Source organism: Macrosteles quadrilineatus, unplaced genomic scaffold (genome assembly GCF_028750875.1).
Source record: "Macrosteles quadrilineatus isolate MER2022 unplaced genomic scaffold, UCM_ALF_1.0 Scaffold_2__2_contigs__length_208266976, whole genome shotgun sequence".
NCBI lineage: Eukaryota > Metazoa > Arthropoda > Insecta > Hemiptera > Cicadellidae > Macrosteles > Macrosteles quadrilineatus.
The window spans coordinates 142,087,170-142,114,781 of NW_026542595.1; the positions used below are offsets into that span (position 1 = coordinate 142,087,170).

Consider the following 27,612-nt stretch of genomic DNA (forward strand, 5'->3'; position numbering starts at 1 on the left):
CTAATGTTTTCATTTTCACCCTTGTATATTGTCATTGAGTAGGAGTAATATAGAGAATATTTTCTCATCAGGGTAGTGAAGAGGTGATATTTTATAAGAAGGCAAGTTTTATAGATCCTCGAGCATCAAACCAAACCCTTCACAAAGTCTGACCTGCTGTGTTATGCCAAAATTAACTGTTTGCTTTGTGATTTAATATTAAACTAGATATATATAGAGATACTGAATATGTCTTTTGAGAAAGGCTGAGCTTTAATGCCATAGAGAAATTAAGATGAGCCTGACTTACACCCTCACTTTCATAATTTTAAATAAAAAATTGGCAGGGATTTATTTTTCAGTTTTGTAAATTAATATAAAATGGTCTGACTAGCTTTTCAGTTAGCTAAACCAATGAATGCATGGAGACATAAAATTGTGTTTGAAGAGATAAAATTACAGGTTTTCTGGTCATCAGTGTTACAAAAATGTTTTGTTGTAAGTACAAAGTAAATGAAGTGTGATGGTGCTTAGAAGAGGTCCCAAGTCAAAAATATAAGGTCCACCAATGGAGACTATTTTGTATGAAACAATAAGATTAAATTCAATAAGATTCAATAACACTAACAAAAAGCTGGAAACTCATAGACCTAAATGTATTGAGGTTAACCATATACTGAAAAAGATTGCTCCACGATATAAACAACACTTGCTTAATTTGATAAGTTATGCTTGCCGTTGAGTACTGAGAAGGTGCAAAGTTAAATGGTTGATTAAATTATAAGATCTGAGATGCAACAACCCAGTAATCTCAAAGTGAGGGAACAACAACTCTACATTACCATTCCTTGTTATACCCGTGTACAATGCTAAATAGGTTTTACACCCTCACATTTCCAAGCAGATTTTTCTTTTGCTCTAACACTGTTTTTATATGTAGTTATTTTTAATTTGAATTACAGTACAACAATGATAATTCGGACGTCAAAAATCTGGACTGTTAATAACCCAGATTTGTCCCTAGCAAGAAATCAAACCTTCTTTTAAAACAAATTCAGAACCTATAAAAAGACGAACCACTGCCACAGTTCAAAAGCTTATCACTCAATGTTTTAAAAGCTCAAATATGTAGTTCACAGTACACATGTTGCTATAGGTGAAATACAATACTGAATACAGTGCTTGAACATAAAATATGTTTTGAATACATTATCTTTTAGGCACTTTCTTTACCTAGAAAATATAAAATTTTACAAAGTTGTCTACTCAAATAGTGTGTGTGCTGTACCTTAGGTAATTTAGATGATTCAGATAATTTGATAATCGGGATGGGGTCCCAATTATTGACGTTTTAGTGTATTTCATCCAATGCCAATACCATACTAAATGGTGTTTCTTGGATATCAGTAGTAAAAAATACATGTTATTCCGTCTAAAAATATTCTATTATCTTTCTATAAATTCCTTATAAAAATGTTTATTTATTTCTCATTGCAACACTTTTATTTCTTTAACTTGTCGTTTGTAAATACATTTTAGTTAATTCGCTTACAACCAAAACTGATATGATCTCACATAAAAAATGTAGTAAAAAGGGGATTGTAACTAATAGGAAACTATACAACCTGTACATTAGTACAGTTCGGCCAAAACTTCTGTGCGCGTGGATGGGTCGCTACTAGCCAAACTAAAACATACGGGTACCGGCTATTGGCAGTCGTCTGGTTGGTAGTGTTTGCTTGCGCAATAAGTTTTTTAGTTCCCTTTGTACTTTTTGTTGAAACTGTTTGTGAAATGAAATGAACAATGTATTGTCTTTGGAATAAAAAAAAAATATTGACAATGTCATAAAACAGCTAAAATTATAGCCTAGTCAGTGTGATTGATAACTGTTCCGCATGTTGTGTGGAACCGTGGCCGAAACTCAATTTGTTGTATTGTGATGGAAACTAACTTTTAATACAAGTCCCTTTCAATCGCACAAAAAAGTTATCGCAACAGTAGAAAGTGGTAGAGTTAAGTCAGGAGCTTGTGAAAGCTTTTCAAATCCCTCCAAGAAAGTTGTCAACGATTTAAAAAATAAGGTCACAATTGTTAGAGTGAATGCCGTTACAGGAAGAAAAAAACCACTAACGGGGAATATTCTTAACTAGAAGAATGTTAAGTTATGTGGTTGAGGCAATGTAGAAATTAAAACGTGACTGTAGGTTTAATAAAAAAAAATCCAAAACATACTATTTTAGTATACGTACCTCGCATTATACATGAAAAAATTAACTTTTTATAATTCGAATGGTTTATTTTTCTTCTGATATTTCAATTTTCTTTTAATTTGAAACTCTTTATAATTCAAATTACTTTGCCTGGCCCACCTATTTTGAACAATCAAGAGTATACTATAGTGATGGGCGATATGGGTCAATGTATCGATACTGCGTATCGATGGTGGGTATCGGAACGTGGTGTATCGATACATGTATCGTATCGTATCCTCATGTATCGATTTTTATCTGTATCGGATAAAATATCGTATCGTATTGTTTATTTGTAATTTTTTTAAAATTTAAATATCTCAAATATACAGGCTGTATAGACAAATACCATGTTACTTACAAGCTTGTAAAGAGGGTTAGTGCTTGTAATCTTACCTTAGAAAAGTCGTTTCCTTCCTGTGTCTTTTTATTTGTATCAAACATGCATACATAACCTCCAAATTCTGCTAAACCCTCAAAATTGGAAAACATTTTGTTATTGTTTTCCTAGTTTTTACACAAGGATAATTAATTGAACCAAAAAGTACTAATAATGATGGTGGGTATGCCACTTACTCATTAAATAGTATAATATGGATAGTGAGGGTCCCCACTTCCATTAATGGTGGCCTTAGTTTTGAGGTTATTTGCAAAACAGCTGAAAATACACGTTTTACCAGTGTTTTTGAAGATGCTAGGGTAAAATATCAAATTTTCACTACTGCTTTTGAGGGGAGGAAGATGGGAAGACAAATTTCTTACCATAAAAATAAGATTTATATTAATAAATAAACAATACGATATCGGCTATAGGTGCATCGATATGGGCATATCGATACACTTCCACGTATCGATACTAAATATCGATATTTTATTTTGCGGTCCTTGTATCGATATTTGTATCAATACGTATCGATACGCACATCACTAGTATACTATGTTTCCATTCTGACATTAGCCAAGGAACCAAGAAATAAGGATTCAATTTCTAAATAATAGTTTTATTCTGTTTAACAATATATTGAATCTTTGGCTTGATGTAGCAACTAACATAGTGGAGGCACTTGAAACAACCTTTTTAGTAAATAGTTAAAACGGTGCAGTACAAAAAATATCAATACTACATACAAACATTAAATTATAATGATTAGCAAAACAATATCTACATTATTACGTTTTACAAAACATGGACCATAAAAAATGATAAGGTAGTAAACAATAGTAAAGTATAGTCTTATTACAGGATGGTACACTTTACAACTTTAAAATATAATTTCATACTCTACCGATGGATAATAAAAAAATACTAATACAGTAGCGTATCCTAAATATGGTATTCTATTTTTCCAAGATATAATTTACTTACCAATAATTCATATATTTTACAATGTGAAAGTATATTCTACCAATAACATTTTTTGTAATAATGACTCCAATTTATTTAAACTGACCATCTCCAATCAAATGTGTCATATCGAAGATGACTTGGAATTATAATGATTAGCAAAACAAAATTCCTACATTATTAGGGTTTAAAAAATCAGACAAAAAAATCATAAAAAGTGAATGATACACCATAAAATCCCCAGTAACTGTACTTCTCTATGGCCATACTTCAAAGACATTTAAATAAGGTAGATATTTTTTTCGATTAGTACTCATAGCTTATCTATTTTTCCTTGTAATTATCTGCTATACATTTTTGAATCAATTAACTTTAAAAGACAATAATTAATATTGAACATAGTTTTCAATATTTAAACTCTATATTTGTTATTTATAGATCTTGTTATATAATTATTATTTATCGTTTGTTAGAATAATTGAATTGCTAGATTGACAAAGTTTTTGTTTATTATCACAGGACAGGACGATCCTCGATTATTTCCTTGACGATTTACAATTACTGATTTACTACGTAAAGAATCACATTGTCATTATGTTGTTATCATTCAATATTTTCCTACAAGGAGAACTGATCTGTTTACCAGTATTAGCTGTTTTAACAACATAACTTAGAAGTTTCTGGAGGCAATCCTAATTTGTATTTAACAATTAGAATTAACATTCACTTATTTATTATTACTCCTCAAGAACCCGTAGGAATTAACACTTAACATTTAATAACAGAAAATTAAGGTCTGCTTGTTTACTGTGTTGCCATTGAGTAAATGTTAAATTAAGTAAAACTGTAAAACTATTGAAAAGACATCTCATTAAATAATTTATTACTTACTTTTATTTTAACCAGCCACAGATATTCGTTTTTCTAAAAAAATCTCAAAAGTTATCACCGGTAACATAATGGATTAACAAAACTTTAGCTACTGGTACATACATATAATGATGATCATTAAAAGAAGTTATCGTTGCTTTCAATGTATTTCAAAAAATTGTATTACAAAAGTACTATTCCATAATATATTTAGGATTTATATTATTTTATGGCACTTTACACTGTTTGAATACCAAAATCAGTCTAACCGAGTAAAAAAAAACCAGTTGACAAACAATATAATACATTTTATAGATAATAATATTTACAATACCTAGCAAAGCCAACAAAATTCTTGATAACACCTTACACACCATATACAAAAAAAAAAACACAAATAATATATTTCATCTAAATAAATATATATTTATATATAATAATACAGTTTTAGGATAAATGAGAGAGAGCACCTATAAAAAGGCACTGGAAATGTTGACAAAAATGGGCAATGGCATAAAATTTCAGTATTGCATTGCAAACTTTCTATTTTTAACTTGTATACAGACCACAAACCTACAATATTAAAGTCATAAGATGAAGTGATACATTTTCACTGTAAAGACAGGGAATTTTACCCATACTAAAGTAAAAAAAAAGTATTATCCTAATTCATTATAAATGTTGCATGTTTGACAAAATCTGATAACTTAACCTCATTAAACAGTTATAAAATGAAATTATCACTGTCACAGAGCATTTGTATACTTGAGTCAAAATATTTTGCAAGGACAAAAATACATTTTATAAGTGTTTTATTACATTGTATGTATTAGCTACTTATAACATAGACACATATCAACCGCTTTCTCTGAGTACACAATAATTTAATCAAAGTTTTCCAAATACACTGAACTTATCCTTAATGATGAGATTTGTCTATTTTGTTACAAAGTTCTATATATAACTTGTTAAACATGAACTATTTTACTTAAAATACAAAGGCATTGTACTACAACTAGTCATGGACAAAATCACAACAAATCACATTCAAAAGGTGTCTTTTACGTAAATCTAGTGCATTGGAACTATGTCACCACTTGGCCATCAAAAAGGATGGCCAATACATCAATTTGTGTCAACCGAACACAATTTTAAAGAAAAGTAACAGGATTTTACTATATTATGCTGACTAAAACCATAGACTAACCAACAAAAGTAGGCTTCTCATCTTATTGTAAAATCTGCAGCTTGTTTTTCATGTCTAGTTCATGTTGATGACACTGAGCAGTGAGCGCTAGTGTCGACAAAAGTTTCTTTCTATTCTATTATTTTAGGGTTGATTTAAAAAGTTTGCTTTACATTTGGGTATATAGCCAGGAGACAAACTAATGTTTATGATTAGATAGTTTTACTTGGTTAAATACGGTTGTAAATAACATAACAAGAAACAAATACACATGGTTAGGCACTGGTCGGAACTAACAAGTGACTTCAGCTGATCCATAAGGATGACAAACCTACTATAAATAGTTTGTTTGCAAAATGTAGGCAGTTTGAGAGGGAGCTCCCGTGTTTTTTATTTCTTAAAATACATGAAACTGATTGACGTATTTTTGCAAACCTCAGCTGTCCAGCTATTGTTTTAAAGGTACGATCAAGTAGAGGGAATAGATTTCTTACCCTAAAACCGCTTAAATTTTGGGAATGGAGTATAAAGGAGTCTAATCAAAGCTAAAACTAAAATAACAGTACAGTATAATAACATTAAACATTGCATATTTGCATTATGGTCGGCAGATAACAGAATAATACACATTTAATTCAAGAGTAGGCTATCACAAAACCTAAGAACACACAAGTAATTTAGACCAAATGTTTTTTATTACTATTATTTCCTAATATTGCCTCAAACTATGCCCATTAGAGAAACATACATGTGTTTCATAGGTAAAAAAAAAAAAACAACAAAAACTAAACATTCTGTCAAGAAGACTTTGGATTAAACCTTTGACTATTAATACAACCTCAGTATCCAATAGTCAATGATTATACCATATTGATCCGTTACAATTGTTTATACAAGATATGTAAAATCACCACTTACTGAATATTAAATAAGTTGTGAAATTGATTGATTATCTAATACTGATGTATCGGAAGAAATTTGTCAAAGTTGGTGCCAGTACCGGTCCTTGACAAAAATCGATTCTTGGGTCTTAGTACCAAACCATAGTTACTCTCCTAAATAGTACTCACTCTCCAGAAGTAAGTTTTTAACATTTTTATATGACTTGTTCATGTTTAAAAAAAGTATTGGCTGTTTGCACAGCCCTATCATTTTGTGATTTATAGTTTTATTTGTAATTTCAAGCTAAGAATTGAATCTGGCTTTCAGGGACGAAATAACGTATCTGCAACCCCCCCCCCCCCACCCCAGGCAGTCGCTGTTCCTGACCAACATACCACAGTTTGATGCTGCAGCCTGTAACCATATACGTAAGGCTGTGCCCACCAATAGCCTTGTGTCCTGCTGGTATTGCTTAAATTTTTACTTCAGTATTCTTTCATAACCGGTACTGGTACTGTCCACAAAAAAACCGGTAGAGAATTTCCCTTAGGTACCGACACATCCCCAATAGACAAGGATACAACCGCCAAACATTCAAGGAAACGAGATGCGAGACAGAATAATTATTTTAAAAGTTAATACTCAATAATAGTAGGCCTATAGAATGATGTCCAAATATGTTTTGTTCCAACTTGCATACTCCAGTCAGGTGAGTATGCTCTTTGCATAGTTTCTTAAAAAGTACTTGCTAGTTTATACAACACACGCCATGTTGAGCCGTGGCTGCTATACAGTGCTGCCAAGTATAGACTGGTCTACAAACATGTTCTGTTCCTCTAACTTGAGTACTTGCGCTGTAAGATGAGCGTTCTCCTTGTACAGGTCCTTCACAAGCACATCTGCTGCTGACAGCCTCTCCATCTGTTTACAGACCACAAGTTTACTAAATTGCACTTTCTACTCAACTAATACACAGATTAGTAAAAATCTATTTATATACTACCGTTTTTTAAGCGAGCCTTTTTAATTACAATTTTAAACAAAGATTCACTTTACCACATTGTTTATCCACTTTACAGCACTAGTGCGTGGTAAAATTACAAACCAATAGGGTTCAAGGATTGAGAATTAAGAAGTAAAATTGTAATGCTTTGAACACCAACTAACCAGCTGATATCGACCAAATCAATTGTTGATCAGCTGACTTCTGCAAGAAAAACACACACACTTTCCTGGACCTCTAAACCATTTGCCAATCAACTTTTGCTGGAACGTTTATTGAAAGACTTTGAAAATGTCAGGTGGTTCTAACATAATAAAAAAAATGGTTGTAGGTAAAATAATATAAGAATCTTTCGTAGTAAGCCGTTACATCACTTGTAGAAATTTTTACTTAAATTAAATTTCTACTTGTGTGGTTGGTAAAAACTATCTTTACACGATTTAATACTTAACTTTGCATAAACTACTACTGTACACAAGCTAATGAAGTGTGTGAACCTAGTCTTCCAGGGTGTTTTTTATTATATTATTCTACTGTAAACTGTGCAGGATGTCGACTTACCTGTTGTTTGCACAATTTTGTCTGATGAATTAGTTTCTCTTGTGTTGTATGGAGTGTTTTCTGAATAGAGCTGAGGTCCAATCTATGCTGGTCCCACGCATCTGCAATAAGCCATAAGCAAGATGAGTAAACTGGTGTGTACAAAATTTGTTTAGAAAGAAAACGGTTGTTTTCCATTTGTGGTGATCATTGTACCTGTCATTCATACTGACTCTTTTTGACACTTGACTGCCTGACCATTATTTTTTCTAAAAATAGGCTTAAGGAAAGTAATCAGTTGGCAGAGGTGACTTCAGTCAAACCTTGAAATGTTATTGCTCAAAAAGGTAAAATCCTTGCCTCAGACCTTTAGAAGGCAGCTGTCTATCGGTCAATTTTACTGACTGTATTGACCAATGCCTTACGAAATTCTTCCTGAAACCTACCTTTATTCTTTCATAAAAAACCTCTTTTTCCAAAACTTACGATTTTTAAATCTAGCTTTTATTTTAAATACACTGTACAATTTTCCTCTCAATTAAGTAATACATCTACAGTTTCAGCTGCTTATTCGCATTAAACAGTTTAGACAATCTAGACAATATTTTCATCTAATAAATGGGTGTAACCACAGAAGCTACATACTCTGTAACAGCTTATCTGTCTCGCGTTGGTGATGTTTAAGTGCTGACTGTAGATGGCGACAACGAAGTTCCTGATGGCGCAGTCGAGAACTGAGGTTGTGAAACATCTCCACGTCTGATGCCAGCCGGCGATCCCCCTGACAGACAAAGTTAATTAACTATATTAGTATTTGATAATACATCTAGAAACACGTAAATTCAAGGTGTTTAAGAGTTACTGTCATAGTTAATATGGTCAGTTGTATACCATGTTATACAAAAGGAAAAGATTGCTGTATAACAGGTTCATTTTCTGTTCACCTTGATTAACACAACTTTTAAAACCAACAATGGAATGAGCATATTAAATGTTTATAACGTTATTTTGATTTGATTATGCTTAGTCTTTTTTACTTGATTAACTGTGACAGACTTCTTTATTATAAAACAAGTAGGCCTAAGGTGTTTTGTGAGTCAGAGATTGAACAAACAGCTGTTGTAACTGTAAAAAAAAAACTTCCGAAAAAAATTCAAAAAGGATACTTGTTGTCTTATTTGCATCCGTTGGATGAAAAAATCACACAAGGACTCCAGTTTAAAGTAACTCTTACTTTCAAAACATGTATTATTTAAGAAATTATTCACCAACAAAATAAATATATCTTACCATGGATGGAGTGTATATCAGGTTGGTACGCTGCAACTGAGTCATCTGGTGAAGTAGAATCTCCCGTCGTCTGTGGAGCATCTCACACTCTGTCTGTAGTCGCGTGCGACACTCGCGCAGGCGCGACATGTGTTTACGCGACATCGCACCCGTGTGGCAAGGACAACAGCATTCTACACCTCCCGGCCCAGTCACCTCTATTGATGGGACGCTCAGCTGAAATAGCCAATCAGTTTAAGTTCAGCTGATAGTTAGTTATTAATGTAACATGAAGACAGTCCATCAGGAAGATGTGGATATTATGAAGTAAAAATTAATAATGTTACGAAAGTGGTGTAATGAACTAGTTTTACAAGGGTCTTAGAGGTTTAAGCAAAGTCCTCAGTATATTGGCATTAAATTTATCCATCAACTCCCAGATGGCATAAGGATGGAGCAAAACACAATTAAATTCAAAAAGAAACTGAAACAATTTTTAATAGGAAATTCTTTTTACAGTCTGAATGATTATTTTTAACTTTAAGTAATGTATTTATTTTATCTAAAAATTGCTGTTATATAAATCTTTTAACTTTATGTAATATATTTAAGTTATTTAAAAATAACATAATGACGCATTCATGTACGATACATCTGTACGTTCTGAATAAAGTTTTATTGATTGATTCTGATTGATTGATAATATTTAGTAAAACTTTTGATTCCTTATTGCTTCCGTTGGTCATGTATTTTAGCAATAAGACAATTATAAATTAGATTTATGTTTTTTATTCACACTGATCGTATTGTATACAATACCTTTGTATTTGAGTTTGATTTTGGTTCGTGGAGTCTGAATTCACAACTAGACAGAGCTACTTGTATACCGGTATCTTGAACATCTAAAAAAATCACACTGTATGAATGAAACAAGTATGGTTAAAATAAAACATTTTTACAACCACTCAATATATCAAAACAACTAAAACTGTATTGTAATTATTTGCTAGTTAGCAAGACATACATCTTTATATAAAGGCGGGCTTACAAGCTTTGATAAAACATAACGACTAATCGTTATGTTTTGTCGGAGGTTGGGCGGGCCATTTACACGTTCCGTCTTTTCCTCCAACTTTGGCTCAAACCACTTTGTTCGATTTCTTTATATTTGTTGATCAATTTTACATAGGCCAGGTCTTTTTCCCAAGACAAGAACAAGTCAGAATAATCTTTATTTTTTACTTCCCATAAGCAAGGGAAACTCTTGCACATTTCAATAAATTCCATGAGAAAATCATGAGAGGCTTGACGGATGTCTGACATTTTAAGTGACGAATAAATGTTACACTGACACAGAACAGTAAAACAACACTGCTAAAACTACACTACAACAGTCAAAATATACCATAAACAAATCTTTGAAAACATATTAAAATCGCTTAACATACAACATTAGCCTGCTCACCTTTTTGGTAATGTAGTTGATGCATTTCTTCTAACTGTGACTGTAACCTTTCAATAACCTCTGTTTTTTGTTGGGTTTCTTTTTGTGCAACTTTCTTGTATTCCTCAAACTCCTCTTCCAAGTCAGTTACCTTGTTTGGAAAACCAAACATAATGAGATGAAAGAAAGAACAGAAGAAGTCATATTTTATTGATAATGCCACCAATGGGTTAAAATTTGTTGATTTTTTATATGGCTGACATAATTTAAAAACTGAGATCACTGCATTAATATCAAAACCTTTTTATTAAACATTATTCATTAAGGACCTTACACTGTAATAAGGTCTAACTTTGAAATTACCAATGTATCTCTTGCGATGTCACTTAGGTGCTGCTCAAACAAAGCTGATAAGTTCTAAACTAAAGATAACTGCTGCCAATACCTGCTTCTCCAAGTTATCTTTCTCGTCTATGGTCGGGAGTCTGCCACTAAGTCTTCTTTCGTCCATTCCAAACAGTTCTGCGTATTCTTGAATCTTAGTTTCTAGCTCCACAAACTTCTCATCACTCACTTTTTGCTCCTGTAGTCATAAAAGGTAAATCAGAAATGAAGAATGACACTTGAGTTTTATATTGAAATATTTTACTAATCATCTTAAAAATTTATAACATTTTGTCTTGAATTTATGAATTGTATACTGTCAACGTTACATTCCATTAAAATGAAGTTACAATTATGAAATACCAAAATGAAAGAAAATAAAAGGTACTTAGGTATTATACAGAGGCCACTTATTTTACAGCGCGCTGTTATGTTAGGTTGGGTTATCATAAATAGAAAGTATGACTTATCTGGTATCGTTCGATTCATAACGAAATGAGGAAATTCCTACAAGCATATTTATGATAACCCAACCTAACATAACCGCCGCAGCGCGCTGTAAAATAAGTGGCCTCCGTATAATACCTAAGTACCAAATAAAATATAAATATTGTAATCTGTGAGATTATAAACGGAAAAACAAAGCTCCAACTATCAAACAAACCAAATAAATTATGTTCTTGTACTCTGCATGCCCATAAGACATCATATACATGCTACACTGTGACGATCCTCATTGACATATCCGCAAACCCAAAAAGTTAAAGAAATGTGAAATACAAATAAATGAAAATATTTTGTCAAGGAGGGACTGTAAGAATTATAGAAGTATAATACAGTAGATATTTTGCCAGTTCAAATGTACAAGACTTAGAAAATCAACAACAATTTAATTAACAATTAATTTATGCAATTTACTGGCAATGTATACCACACTAAATACTACTTGTTTGATAAAAACAGAAAATGTTTGGTTGGGTTTAAATAACAAATAATCTGCCATTGTATTAGACATATTAAAAATAATTCTGAGGTTTGGATTTTTTTTTGAAATTTTATTATACGAGTGTAACTTATATTTACCTGGTAAAATATGGTTCTCTCCTCATTTAGTTTCCCTTGCCAATAGTCTTCACATTTCTCATACTCCTCTCTCATCAGTTCTAGAGCATTTTCCAGTTCGGTACATTTCTCTTTCAACTCTGTGTTCTCCTTGGTCAGTCTCAATATTTCAGTCTTGTCATTATCTTTGGACTTGTCCATGTCACTTTCCTCATTACTGTTCTCATACGCCAGTTTACCTATTACACTACACTTCTCTTCACTAAGGCACGGGGATAAAGGCTTCACTTCAGACACCGCAAGAGGGCTGACGGCTAAATTCGCGTCACTGAGCGACTGAGAAAGTTCAAATGCGAACTGTGAAAGATTCTCAAACTTAAAACTTCCGTTGTCCTTGACATCTTTGGCGGGGAAAAGACAATAGGATGAATTCAAACTTCCTTGTTTTTCGAAAAAGGGAAAACACTTTAGTGCTACGTTATTCGGGGAGTTTATATTCTCACTCGCACTAGGAACGACGGTGTCTAGATTGTTAGATATAGTATAAGTCAAAGGTCCGCTGACATTTTCATCCAAACTCGCCACATCCTCGGTCAATGTCTTCGGCAACCTTCTGCTCAACTGTTGAATTCTCTGTTTCAAAGCGCAGTTCTCCTCGTTACAAGCTCTCTTCTCCGACAATATTTTGAGTACTTCTTGTTGCACCTCGTCTAATGTGTGTCGCAGCTCGTGGCAATGTCTCTCTAATTGGTTGACATCTGTTGTGTCGTCAAACGATGTCTGAACTTCAGTGGATTCTGTCTTCAAGGTAGTAGCAAACAGACTGGAGCTTCCACACGAGTCGTCAACAGCTGACTTCTCTTCCTTCACAGCAACGCCTTCACTCGCCAACTGAAGAAAAGTTATAGTCCAATTATGAATTAAAGTGGCACTGATAAAATAATTCATTACTAGGAGAAATTAGGTATAAGGTTTCATCTAAATTACATTAATATTCATACCAGACAGAAATCCCTAATTGGACTTAACTAGGGTTTGCATTTTTACGGGATTATGCAGTTTGTTGAACACAATTATATGCTGCATTCCCGCCTCGTGCCATAAATTGTAGATTTAGATTCACCTTACCCTGATATTATCTACTCTAGCTTGAATCCTGTCATGGTTTGTTAACACTCATAATTGCCCTCGATAAAGTTAAGAGACTTGTTAGTTTAAATAATCACAAGCAACACAACTCATGATATACGATCTGAATTGTATAGTTGAATGACAAGTAAGTATTTTTTATTTGCATGGCGATTCACAGCATTTTGTGCAGGTGATGACAAAATATGACAGAAGCAATTTGATCCGTTACTAGGTAAGTAACTTTGATGGGATTTGGACCTAGATGCCCACTTATCATTGAGCTCAATTAATGATGCTTAATAACAAAAGGTCACAGTAAGCCAAAACCAGACTTTAGAACCGTTCGTTAAAAACCATTAAAAAAACGAGTTAAGAATATTATTTTGAAAGCGGCTCTTAGATTATATTTTGATTAAAGGTCCTAAGATGAAAACAAGCCTACAAAATACTGTATTTGTTGATCTGTAATTGAGTTTGATTACCTTTAAAAACCAATGATAACCAGTATGCAACTGAATGTAATTTGAGATCCAAACTAAAACGTTTTAAAGTTGCACATCTAATAAATAAACTGTTTATACTTATAAGGTTTTATAACTGTTTCTAAAATTATTATTCATCCAAAACAAAAATAATCACGATTAGATGAGATCATGAAATAGAGTTAAAGTACATAATCTTTACCTGCATCGCAGAAGTTTCTGTTGTGCTCATGGAGTCTAGTTGTGACTGAGTCTGAAAAATACAAAGAAAATCTTCTCACTTAACTTTTAACTTAAAGATTGACAACTGTAATCATTTTCAGCTGAGTTTTCTGTTCAAGTATCGGTTGTTATCTGGAGGAGTAGGACGGTTATTCATAGTTGATAATTTACGTTTTGTTTGCAAGAGTAACAACCTCTATCTTTCGTACACCAGACAACACGTGTTCTGACATTTTTACTGTGATTTGGTAACAATTTTAAATTAGTTAAGCTATTAACACAAACATTTATTTTATTTTATCACCTAAACAGTACACAAAGGGGATCTCTTTGTGTACTATTAAAAACTGAATATTAAATGCAGTTGTGAGATGATCTGTGTACCTACTACTGTGTAGTTTTGTTAGTAGGTTAACATGTTTCTTTAGTTATGACATGACAATTAATTAAAAACTCAAAATTAAAGGAAATATAGGTAAAGTTTTGAATCATACAAAAGATTCTATGGATTTCAGAGTATACGATCTACTGAAAGCAAACACTACAAAACTCAGTTTATGTTTAACCGAGCTTAAAAGATTTTATCAGTCCGTCCAGATAATATATTTCAAACTTAGCTTAAAAGATCTATCAACTTGGTCAATGTCTAGGCTACGGGGGCAAAGTCTAGTGTGTGAGAAAAAAAATTTAAAAATACAATTTTTCATCTCAAAAGTGCTAAGGAATTATATATATATATAGGGCCTCGATCGAATAAGGAATCAGAAGAATCCATCGAAACAACAACCGATATGCCCATTTAAAAACACACAATCAAAAGTTGCGCCGGCACAATATATCGTCGCTTAGCACTTTTCAGATTAAACGCGAACAACGACATATTAATGCATAGCACATTTCAGGAAAACAACGCATAACGATAGTCGCATAGCACTGAAAGGGTTAAAGAATAAATATTTCAGATGTTAGATTCCACCTTGAGAATATTCTATTACTTACTTGCAAATATAGTCTGTAAAGTTTATGATATATTATTAAAACCGTTCAGTTGTTATTTATTGTTAGTTAAAAATCATTCATAAGCTTTTCATGGTTTCATGGTAATAAATAGTTTACTGAAAAAATAATAATATTTTATTGTTCAAAATATAGTAAATGTTTTAGGATTTACAATTGTCACCTTTTATCAAACGTTTTATAGCATTTCTGCTGTAATACAGATTTTTTAATGGTGATTTTCTCATTAAAAGCCATAAAATAACAGAAAAATCAGATTTGATAAAAGCGGCCAAATCCATTTTCATTCAAATTAAGTATCTTATAGTACTTGCTGTCACTTCCTCGGAAATCTTTTAAAATGCAAAATAACATAATTTATATCGATTCTTCTTCATGACCTTTTTTTAACGAATATGTGTGTGTAACAAAATGCAGTTCAGTATGTTTCTATCTTGTATAATTCACAAGATATGAGCTTTCTTTTAGAACGCACGTCTGCGCTAATTCGCATTGTGCACAGAAACACAATAATTGTAATAGACAAAATTATTGGATTACTTACTAAACAGCTGCATATTTATATAAGTAAAATTGAGAACAATCTGGAAGTCGTTATGAGAGGATATCTTTACACGAAAAGTATTTTTGTTTTCTAGCTTGGTTTGTCTATTGATGATGAATTAGGACAAAAAAATATAGTTCATCACATGGGCAAACATGTCTTTTCATCCCTCCCTCATTTACTCAGGTGAATCTTTGGGTCGAAAAGAGTAACTTTACGCCCTAGTGATGACGTATATGTTGCTATTCTGCAATAAAAACACTCTGTTCAGACTTTGTTGTTGTATTTTATTTATTTAATTCGTTATTGTTGTTATAGATATCTATAATATTAAAACGAAACAGTGTTTTTTTATTTCACGATTCTGAATCAACCACTCAACGGATTTTCATGATTTTTGTCTTGAAAGAAAGATAACTTTGAGAACTAGGGAATGTCGAAGCCATAATTTTAGTTTAGTGCCCCAGTTTTTAAGAAATTAAGTTTTATTTTGAAAAAGTCTAGCAGCCGACGCTAAGATTCTAAACTAGCTTTTGACATAAAATAATTTGCTTAACATAACAGCTGTAAACATTCAGCTTTTGTGTCACAAATTCAGCATTTGGATAAAATGTAAAGACATACTTAGGGTTGACTTATTTATACTATGTGTAATGCTAATCATAGATACGTTCAATTCTTATGTAAGAGGATGACAGATTAATTAAATATACATAGTAAAATACTAGGATGTTTAAATTATTTTTTAAAGCAATCTTTGTAATCTTCGATTTGTTTTAGAGCAATATAATTTGTTTTAACTAACAGCTGGTTAAATATAAACTATGGAACTATGAGGTTATTTTATTTACTCTTATTTTGTCATTGATTATAGGAAATAAGTAAGATTAGTAGAGATAATTATACCACAGTTTAAACCACAGTACAAATCGAGGCTCCGTACACGAGTCTTAATAAAAAAGGATAAATGCAAATTATTTTACTGCTACACATTTCAAGGAAAGATTAGAAAAATAACAATGTTTACATGTTTTACTTCTTCATGGTAGCTTTTTGTTTACAGTTAATGTTTGTCTGCTTTAACTTTGTTAGGATTAGGCCCGGAAATATTAATGTCATAAAAAGATCAAGAATAATCAGGAATCACGATTTTAAATTACCACCACAACCTCAGCCGGGTTTTATACAAAGATAAACAGATGGATGACATAGATTGAACACAACGTCAACATTGACCTAGGATACTGCAATTAGACAAACCATCCTTTTATGAAATCGTGTTCAGTTGTGGTTACGTTTGGGGGCGCCTATATCAGCGCCCCCAAACGTGAAAATATCACTTTTATTTCAACTATGAATATATTGTAGTTTAAATTAACTAATATGGGAAATTACTATGTACATTTATTCAATTAGGCTGGGTAATTATCAAGGATAGAACTGATAACGGTATCGATAATAGACATTGACAATTACGTCATTAGCTTTACTAGCGTGTTTACTTTTTATATTCCTGCTACATATGACCAGTTTTTTTTTTCAAATGAATGTTATTTGAACCAAACAGCTGTTTCAAAACAAACTGTTATTGTTTTTACTTTTCTTTGTTTACGCTTATTTATTTAGCAATTAATGCAGTGAAATTGATATAAAGGATAACTGTGACGATTAGTTTTGATGTTAGGACACCAAAGTTACTGTGAATTTAATTGGATATTATCGTTTTATTTTAGGTTGTTTCTATTCAGACCTACTGGAAATTGTGTATAGTAGTTGTATTGTGGTGATAATAATTATGGAAGAGGCAGGTATGCTATGGAAGGTGGTATCGTTGACTAGGTCTATACACTTCTCAATTGACTATTACTCTCTCTACTGTAGGCTACTTATAATCAGTGTGCGAATCGGCTGCAAATCTCACTTCAACGCTTTTCACATTGTAAAAATTGCAGAACTGCTGTTTTATTGTAAAATTATCGGATTTAAAATGCATATAGTTTAGGCCTATGATGGAATAAAAACATATTTGGTCACACAACATTTGTTTACAAGATGATTTTTCATATTAAAACTGCAAGAAACTTTGTCTTTATATGTGTAAACTAGCCGATCTGAATTGTACACGGTTTTAACTGACTACTGAATTCCCGTACGTAGGACGGGCTAACACCTCGTTTAAATAATTGCCAATGTTATTAGCGAATTTCCCATATCTATATATATAAAATCCAATGTATGTTTGTATGTTTGTCCTTTATGGACTCCAAAACCGCTCGACAAATTGTAATGAAACTTTCAGGCATTATTAAGCATTATTCAAGGATGGTTTGTGTGAAGTTTGGTGCAGATCCGTCAATAGGGCTCCGCCCCAGTGTCTCTGGAGTTTCCCATGTTAACCTTATGAGTACTCATATTTAAATGGAATTAAAGAATCTTAACAGCAGGTGCAACTAAACAATTTGATTCTGTGATGTTCAATAGCATTAAAAAGTTAATAGGTTTAGCAACAGGGTGCAGCACTATATTTATGAGAACAGCTAATTTGCAACCAAAAGGTGAGTGAGCGTAGCGAACGAACTTCAACCTGGAGGCGAGTTAGCGTAGCGAACGAGCTAACCTGAAGGCAAGTGAGCGCAGCGAACGAGCTCCAACCTAAAGGTGAGTGAGCGTAGCGAACGAACTTCAACCAGGACGTGATTGAGCCATGCGAACGAGCTCATCTTGAAAATGAACGAGCATGTGACATAAAACCACAATAGGACAGGACGACGTCTGTCGGGCCAGCTAGTAGGGAATATTAGCGAACTTCCCATATAGGGAATTAGCTATTACCGTAGTACTCATGGTAAGACCTGGGCGCGGGACCGATTTTTTTTTTCATTTTGAAGTCCCTAGAGGCCAAAAACACCATCCGTTCAAATTCATATATATATATGTGTCCGTTAGCGCGATAACTCGAGCAAAAATGATCTGATTTTGATGAAATTTGGTACAAACGTGTAAACCTACGTTTATTCGAACGAGTTCGCGATCCAGCATAATCGGACCATGGGAACAGGGGTTTATGGGGGGTTTTATGGGGTAAAAATGTGTTTTTCCCATTTTTTACCCTAAAAACAAAAAATTTTGCAATTTCTTTCTAAACCGTTTTGTAGAGCTTAAAAAAAGAAATAATTTAGTATATTGAAGCGCTGTTGTATGCCTAACGGAAACGGAGAAAATTCAAAATTAGTTTAATTTAAAATTCCCATGTTATTCTTATGGAGAAAATAAAAATTGTTGTAGTTTACTTGTTTATGGATATATATTGATAAAATTTGGCAAATTTATTTATTTCATCCCATCCTATTCACGTATGGTCAAAAAACACTTTTTACCTTCCCCGTAGCAGCAAACCTAAGCACTTGTTAAATCTAATGTTATTTAAATAGGGAATAAATATGTCTTATTTATGGAAATATTTGAGTAAAAATGTAATCAGACAAGTTGAAATTCGCTTAGTCTGCAGGTTTGCTGCGGCGGGGTTATTTTTTAAGATATTTATTTGTACGTTATTTATTGATATTTATTCGTTTTTGTCATATATTGTATTGTTGTGAGTGATTACACTAATAATTATAATTTCTTCAGCAAGATGAACTTTTACCATATTTATTATTTATAATGCATGTCAAGATTTTGTTTGAATATTAATGCTACAATGTAATTGGGTTTATCCTGTTTTGCAGCATTGTAATAATAAAATAAATAAATAAATAAACACCTGTTTTCAATACATGCATACTTAAACAGCTTGTTTTTTCAAAGTCCCAAATAGAATCAGTTGGAGGCAAAGACATCAGCTGTAAATTGTAAACCTGTAAAATTCTTCTGCTGATAAAAAAAATACTAAATATTTCCCTACAAAAATATTCCACTTTTTTCTTGACATATTGAACAAATATAGCAGTATCGGACGTTTACATATATATAATAAACAAGAAGGAAACCATTTTGGGAACTAATTATCAAAATTAAAATATAAGAAATTAAGTTAAGAAATTAATATAGAGCACAAGGGCCTAGGTTTTCAAGTTTTTTTTTTTTTTTTTTATGAGGATAGCATGCTTACCTGAATTGGAAAGAGTCCAAACTGGTACAGGACACACAAAACTTTACACTATATACACTAAACATGCCATGGCTTCCTTAGACAAAAGGTTTTGTGTAATGTGTAAAGTTTGGGTATCCTGCACCAGTTTGTACTCTTTCCCATTCAGGTAAGCCTGCTATCCATCGGCCTGCTTAAAATTATTTAGCTTACTGGAGCAGTTTGACAATGAAAATACTTCTCTTTTGATCAACTTGAGCACGAGCCAAAAAAGAGATAAAGAGTTACTTGAGGCCTTGATGAGGAAATAAAGGCTTACTTTTTAATACATGCACCAAAACCTTTTCTCTTTTTGTATGAATTTTATCTTCAGACAATCATATAAAAAAAGGTCAAGTTCCAAGGTTAATTTCTGCAACTCTCTCATAAGACAGAGAAATAAATAAACAAACTCAAATTGTACCACAACATGCATTTAATTCCCAAAGCAATACAAAAAACACAGCATAAACAAAACATAGTAGACAAATACAAAAGACAAATGATGCAGTAATATTTCAACATGTAGAAGAAATTACCACAATTTAAAAACAAACAATAACAACTTAACAAAATCTTTAATGCCTAAAACTTTTGGTTTATAACCGTGAATTAGCATTTCCACAATAAATGTTATAGTCATAAAAATACTATGAAGCATAGCATTGCTACATTGATGTAAAATAGTAAAATAAAAGGTAGGTAATTAATAATGTAAAAATAGTTTTAAACTTAAATTGCAGAAACCTACAGTCTTTTTTTTATCACAAAGAATATTTAAAAAATAATACTGAATTTAATCACAAAGCACCCCCAAATGAAAATCATTGATTGTCATTTAAATGAATGATTTTACTTTTTAGGAAGGAATTTAGGAAGGATCGGTGATGAAAACTTAACAAAGAAAATGAAATAATTTATTCACAAATAAGAAGCCTACTTCATGTCTCTGGTTAAGGAGTGAAAAATAAATACCCAGGCATTATTGTAACATTGAAAAAACTAGAAACTATTAAAAAGGAGAGTTGCAGAAACTAACACTGATCTTTGTGACATATCAAGTAGGCCAAACAAATTAATGTTTGTGTTGCTTAACAAATGGAATGTTATACCACACTTTGCATACATTTGATACTATTACTAGTTAAGAAAAAAATAAACATGTGCGATTGACAACAAATTTGAAACTAATCGTTGAAAGTTGGCTTGGTAATGACATGGGGTGGTGGCATAAAACATGCAAAAGATTTATAACAATACTAAACAAGTCATGAACAATAAAGTGTACAAAAATTCAATTCACATTAGGCTTCTAAAAGCTACATGTAAAGATTGTGTACATAATAAAAAACAAATTTGTGTTAGGTCACACTAAATACTTCCAAATTAAAAACTATACTACAGAAAACATTAGTCATGCAAAATTAAAATCAAATACAACCTAAAGCGTTTTAATTTACTATCACAGGGTGTCCAGCAAGCCACGAAGCTTAAACTAAAAGGAAAATTTATCGTGTTCTATATTAAAAATTATAACCATTTCAAGGTTTGTAAAGGTCAACATTTATTTCTAAAAAAAGGAAGCTAACTTAAACTAGTACCTAGTATATTGAAAAAGCAGTAAAAAAATGTGTAACCAAAAAAGTTAAAATAATACCAGTAAACCTATAAAATAAAATCTAATCACAACCATTAAACAACACTAGGGGAATATTTCTGTTACTGTAGTGAATATTCATTTACCCTCTCCTTCTTTAATTAAATCTTGTGTCTTTGATCTTGGTGTTTCAGGTTCATCTATTTACATGGTCAACATTTGTGATGCATTAGTGATCCAAATTCTACAAAATCAGGTCCCAAATCTCAAATCCAAGGTCAATTAATTGTTATAAGTTACAATATAGAATCTACTTTGAAAATATATTTTCAATCATCAACAAAGAAAAACGAAATCGCAAAAGCATAGTAGGTATTTTTTCAAACATGACAAAATCCTGATCATATTAGGTTTTGGGCGGCAACAATCATTATCATATCCGGTTTTGTGCGGCAACAATCATTATCATATCCGGTTTTGGGCGGCAACAATCATTATCATCTTCCCCGATCACAGCAACATCTCAATCAATCTCCGTGATCGCTATTCTCTTACTTGACATTATGACGGTCAATTGGATTGGTTGGAGCATTAAGGTTTTAACACTTGGTTGGCCTATTGGCGATTTCTAAAAAATCCCGGTCAAATACAAAATTCACAAATAATTTACAGATTTTCTCAACAACAGTAAAATTCATGTACCACTCTTGATTTTTCCGTTAGCTGGACACCCTGTATCACTACAAACTAACAGAACTTTGTTCTTTTTACTCAATTATAGTTAAGTTTAATACTGGTTGAGCTTTTGAGCCAATCACATTGGCCGGTTATAAATAAGAAAGCATGTTGCACATGTCACTTAATACAATACTCTAAGCATAAAATACATAAATTAAATATTCAACAGTATAAAATTTGTCAGAAAATAATCAAAGAGTTATTGAAACAATAAATAATCAACCACAGAGCGGTGTACTAAGATCGACTATACGTGCAGGCAGTTATTTACCGCTAATTTTGTCTTCATTTCATCATTAGTTTTCTGGAGTTCTGCGACAGTTGCTCGAAGATTCTCGATTTCTATGAGGTAAGCATCATCACATCCTCCAATGTTGAAGGTTACCTGGGCAAAACAAATATACTTTTTATTAGAAAATAGTTTTAAAAAGCATAAACAAGTGTGAAGACGTGGTTTTAACCTCTGCTTTCCAATCAAATATTATAGCTTAGTCAGGATTGTTTAAGTATGTTGAATATGATTTTAATCAAGATTTTTGACCAAAAACTAATAAATGCCAATCACAAATCGCCTGGTGTTTGTATGAAACAGCGATGATCTTTTAGAGATCAATCAGTTGAACTGTACAACTTGTATTATTAATTTATATTTTATACTAACAAAGCACCAAAATATTTGGGGCACCAAAATTATTTGTTCTGGGCGGTTCCCCAAGTTGTTAGGGGGAGGGAGTTTGAGTGTAGACCTAACTTCCGCCGGCTGTGGGGTGAAGTCTAGTCATGCGTGTGAATGGGTATGACAAAAGATTACGGCCTTTCAAATATAGAACTATACAGGATGGAGAGGACACAGCTATCTCACCTGAGGATGTGGCGTTTAAGCTTCGTTATTGGCGATTTTTGTAGATAGATTGACTGTTACGACCAAACCGTTCATGTAGGAAACGACAACTGAATCTCTTTATTTAACCAGAGGAGACATTTTACGGCTAATCACAGGCCCAAAGAGCCAGCTTTGATGGTGATTTATACTAATTGAACCATTGTAACAACAATCTGGCAATCTGGCATTTTTCCAAAAAAATTAAAAATATCCAAAGTTGTACCTATACACAAAAAAGATTCTACAAAAGACATGTCCAATTATCGTCCAATTTCGATTCTGCCATCCTTTTCAAAAATTTATGAAAAAGTCATGTACAGAAGATTATCCCAATTCTTAGAAAATTCAAACATTCTAGATATGTCCCAGCACGGTTTTCGGCCCGGAAAATCGGTTTTCACTGCAGCCGTTTCTTTTATTGAATCCATCATAGAGTCCATAGATAAAGGGGAGAACGTAGTGGGCATATTTATGGATTTAACAAAAGCTTTTGAAAGCGTTATCTATTACTTGATAAATTATTGAACTTTGGTGTCAAGGGAGTTGCATACAATTGGTTTAAGTCATACCTTTCCGACCGATATCAGTATGTTGAAATTAACCAAACCATTTCAAATAGGATCACGGGCGCAGCATCGGACTTATGTTTGGTCTCATGTGGCGTCCCACAGGGATCGATTCTGGGTCCTTTGCTGTTCTTATGTTACATAACCGGACTTCCTGAAGTGCTACAGACTGTTCCCCATAGTAATTTATGTTTATATGCAGACGACACAAATTTAAAAATCTCAGCAAAGAACCAAAATGAAATTGAATATTTAAGTTTTATAGAACTAGCTAATATAAAGCAATACTTCAATAATAATAGTCTTTTGTTAAATCCAAATAAAACTAAATTTATTACATTTTCCACAAAGCAAAATCGTAAAAAAATATCTCCAAATATAATGATTGAAGAGGAAATTATTGAACAAGTGAATGAGGCTAAATTTTTAGGTCTATATATTGATGAAAACCTATGCTGGGACAAACATGTCGAACATATATCGAGAAAAATTAACTCCGGTTTATTCGCCTTAAGGCGTATGGCCAGCCTATGCTCATTGCCTGTACTAAAACAAATATATTTTGCTCTGATTCACTCTAATATTTCTTATGGAATTGGCTTGTATGGTGCAACAACAATAAATAATCTGAATACAATTCTAAACCTACAGAAAAAAGCAATTAGATGTATGCTCAAACTTGAAGATGATGACTCCGCAAGAGAACACTTCAAAAATCTTAAAATTTTAACTGTGTATGGTCTGTATATTTTTGAATGTATCTTATTTTTTATAACAAAAACTTATGTACAACCAATAGGTCATCAATATAATACAAGAAGACAGACCAAAAGACATTTTGAAAAGCATAGATTGGAATTTTTAAAAAAAAAGACGACATACATTGGCAATAAATTCTTTAAAGCACTTCCGAATGAACTAAGATCAGAAAAAAATAATAACAAACTAAAATGTAAATTGAAAATATATTTGATCAACAAACCCATTTACTCAATAGAGGAATTTTATGAATACAACAAAATTATGAAGCAGTAGTGGTAGTTTTTTTAAAATTTATAATTGTATTGTTTTTTAGCTTTATATTTGACGCCATTTCTTGTAATGACATGTACAAGGACAAATAAAGTGATTTGATTGATTGATTGATTGATTGATTGATTGATTGATTGATTGATTGATTGAACATAAATACTATTGTCTTTGAATATATGCAATAAATTATTAATCAAACAACTGGACACAACGTGACCTAACATTTGAGGTAATATTGATATTGAAAGGTGACACTAGAAATAAGATAAGCATTTTGACTACAGAATCTGAAAAGAACAATCATGAAAATTTAGAGTAATTACATATCACTGTACATAACACCGTACCTCTCATGGGGCCTTACCTGTTACCCCCATACCCCAACTCCTAGCAGAGGTCCATGCTGTAGGTTAGACAGACACCAAGACAGAGTCCTCATTCACTTTACTCACCTTACAAGTCCAAACAATCCAAAAATATCGGTGAGATGAAATCTGAAATTGTCTGACGGACGCCGGCAGAGCGACTTACGGGCCTGCACCCGTCAGTGTAGTGTAGATAACACAATAGAAAATCCATTAAAGAATATTTTGGTTGAGTGTGACGTTAATGATGTGACTGAACTGTGACCTACCCAACTTATGTGTGTGAATCGACCTTTAGCTGTGTCCTCTCCATCGTAAGTAATTCTTTTATCCAAAATAAATGATTTTTCCTAAAAACATGACCTTCCAAATAAGTGATGTTACTGTCCTTGTGATGCCTGATGATGGTTCCATGTGTACTGATACTATAATTCGGCCGCTTAGAAAGCGACCTGCGTGCTAATGCTAAACCAATGCTAGAGGAGGTCGCTTTCTAAGCGGCCGAACTATAGTTTCTATTACACTTTACAATCATATAGGATTACCAATTATTTAATTACTAAGCCAATTACAGTATAAACAAAAACCGATTGTTCTAGATTAGTTTAAAAATGTGTGACATTTAAAGTGAATTCTATGGGTATGAGGGGAAAAAAATTACAAATATCTATCACTAATACATGACACCCTGTGTACGTAGCCTAAGTTCAGTATATGACTACCTTGTCAATTGAGGGGGAGGAAAGAGTGAGAGAGTTATCCAAAGTGTCAAAGTCTGCCTCTAGTCCACTCTCACTGTGGCGCATGGTCCTGCCAATAGCCAAGCCTGTGAACAGCACACCAGTGTGTCAATAATAATACATTGTTTATAAATAAACGATATAGTAGACAGTAGACCTGGGGATTAGGAAGGGTCGGGAAAAATCACTAATTTTTTTTTAGTTGTAATACCTTGGAATCTTAAACTTCGGAATTACATGGCGTTGCCCGGGTCACTGACCCAAAATTGACGCGATAAAGTGAATTTGTAATGTATTGCTATGCGCGACCGGAAGATCAATTCTGATCATCAATAATTAGTCTGTTGTTTTTGTTAAGTTAAATATCAATTTCTTAAAGTGCCTTGTAGATTTCAATTTCAACTATAAAATATTAAAAATAAAAAAATTTAAAAATTTGAATAAATAATATACATTTCATTAAATATGAGTTTTTCATTTTTTGCTCAAACTTTAGAGCACATGCGCGACCGGAAAATAACAACAACTAATATTTTTACCCTGTTTTGGTCTTACAATTTAGCAACTTTTCCAAGGTATTACAACTCAATAGAAATTAGTGATTTTTTCGACCCACCCTACTGGGAATGTCCAGAGGATTCCAGTTTATCTTAGAAATGAGTTTGTGTTTGTGCAAAGTAATACATTTACAATTATGCAAAGTACTAACATTTCTTCTTGAGCCTTCAAAGACAAAATATTATGTGCAAAAATTAAATATTCAACCCAAATCTAAAAAAAATCTCAAATTTGAGATTCTATGGTCCCAGCTTAATTAGTTACACATACCATTTGTCCATGTCACCACAACTAATGTATTCTTCAAATGCAGTGAACATATTGAAATCTAAAAAGGGATAATCAATGGCTTAAAATTGTTGTTTCTTGTTGATTTAACAGATTTATGGTATCAATATTATTATCTGAATTGTGGGAAATGATCAGAAATTTCTGCAATCATAAAAAGATGATCTCGACATGTATACAATGCTGATGTTATTAGTTTTGAAAATGAGGTATAACAATGTTTTAGAATTGACTCAAAATTAAGTAGAAAATAGCGAGAACCAATTTCACAGTCCATTTTATATTGTGTTCTATACAAAATGATACTTATATTTAGGATTTATTTGGATTGAGATTTGAAATTATTGGATTTGACCAACATTCACCATGCAATGAAGAGTTTCGAATGCATTTATAAAATAGGCTGCTAGAAAAAGGCTCTAGGTGTTTTTTGTGTGTTTTTCTTCTAAGATTTGTCTATGCTGCTACCTTACCTTCCAGCTGGACACTGTCTAGTGAGAGGTCTGTGTCTGTGCAGTATCTCCGCACCTTGCCTAGACGTGGACTGTCCTGTTCCCAGGAGTCTGGCACGGGACAGGCCAGGGGGGAGTGACCTCTCCGCTTGGTACCACCACTGGACCCCTCCACTGACCCACTGCTGTTCTGACTGCGAGTCAAACATCACAACTGTACTCACTTGTAAAATGTATTGAGAGAGTTTTATCACAAGATGTCAACTACTGACCAATATATTTTCCTGATTTGTTGAACTGTTTCTCGACCTTTACTGTAGTTGAACAAAAAGGTCAAAATGTATTGTAGAGCATGCTTGTAATTTTTGTTTAATATTAGATCATGTACCTAATTTCAATTTGTTAAAGATATGACTTATAAATATTTAGTTTTAGTGACGTGAGATATACTGCAAACCAGTAATGTACTGAGAAGCGCTCAAGAATAAAGACATTTGGTACTTTCCTGTTAAAGGGAACATTCATTATTATCGATGATTTTTTTCTCAATATATCGATATTAACAAATTGAAACATATAAATAACCTAACATAACTAACCAAACTTGCTGTAACATTTAAAAATTCCGTGTTTAAAACTTGCCTTTTATATT

At 32.6% G+C, this 27,612-nt stretch overlaps 1 protein-coding gene across 1 annotated transcript in view; it reads right to left on the reverse strand.

Annotated features, from left to right (window-relative positions):
• Nucleotides 1-6,870: 6,870 nt before the first annotated feature.
• LOC128985341 (blastoderm-specific protein 25D) overlaps nt 6,871-27,612 on the reverse strand; it is a 42,547-nt gene continuing 21,805 nt past the window's right edge. Inside the window, exons 12-23 of the mRNA XM_054404757.1 lie at nt 26,982-27,154; nt 25,645-25,748; nt 22,348-22,461; nt 14,032-14,082; nt 12,238-13,107; nt 11,216-11,353; nt 10,792-10,921; nt 10,146-10,228; nt 9,348-9,563; nt 8,703-8,838; nt 8,079-8,179; nt 6,871-7,435 (exon numbers count right to left, since the gene is read on the reverse strand). Of these exons, the coding sequence (XP_054260732.1) occupies nt 7,301-7,435; nt 8,079-8,179; nt 8,703-8,838; nt 9,348-9,563; nt 10,146-10,228; nt 10,792-10,921; nt 11,216-11,353; nt 12,238-13,107; nt 14,032-14,082; nt 22,348-22,461; nt 25,645-25,748; nt 26,982-27,154 (2,251 nt within the window). The 3' untranslated portion in view covers nt 6,871-7,300. The remainder of the gene's footprint in view (nt 7,436-8,078; nt 8,180-8,702; nt 8,839-9,347; nt 9,564-10,145; nt 10,229-10,791; nt 10,922-11,215; nt 11,354-12,237; nt 13,108-14,031; nt 14,083-22,347; nt 22,462-25,644; nt 25,749-26,981; nt 27,155-27,612) is intronic.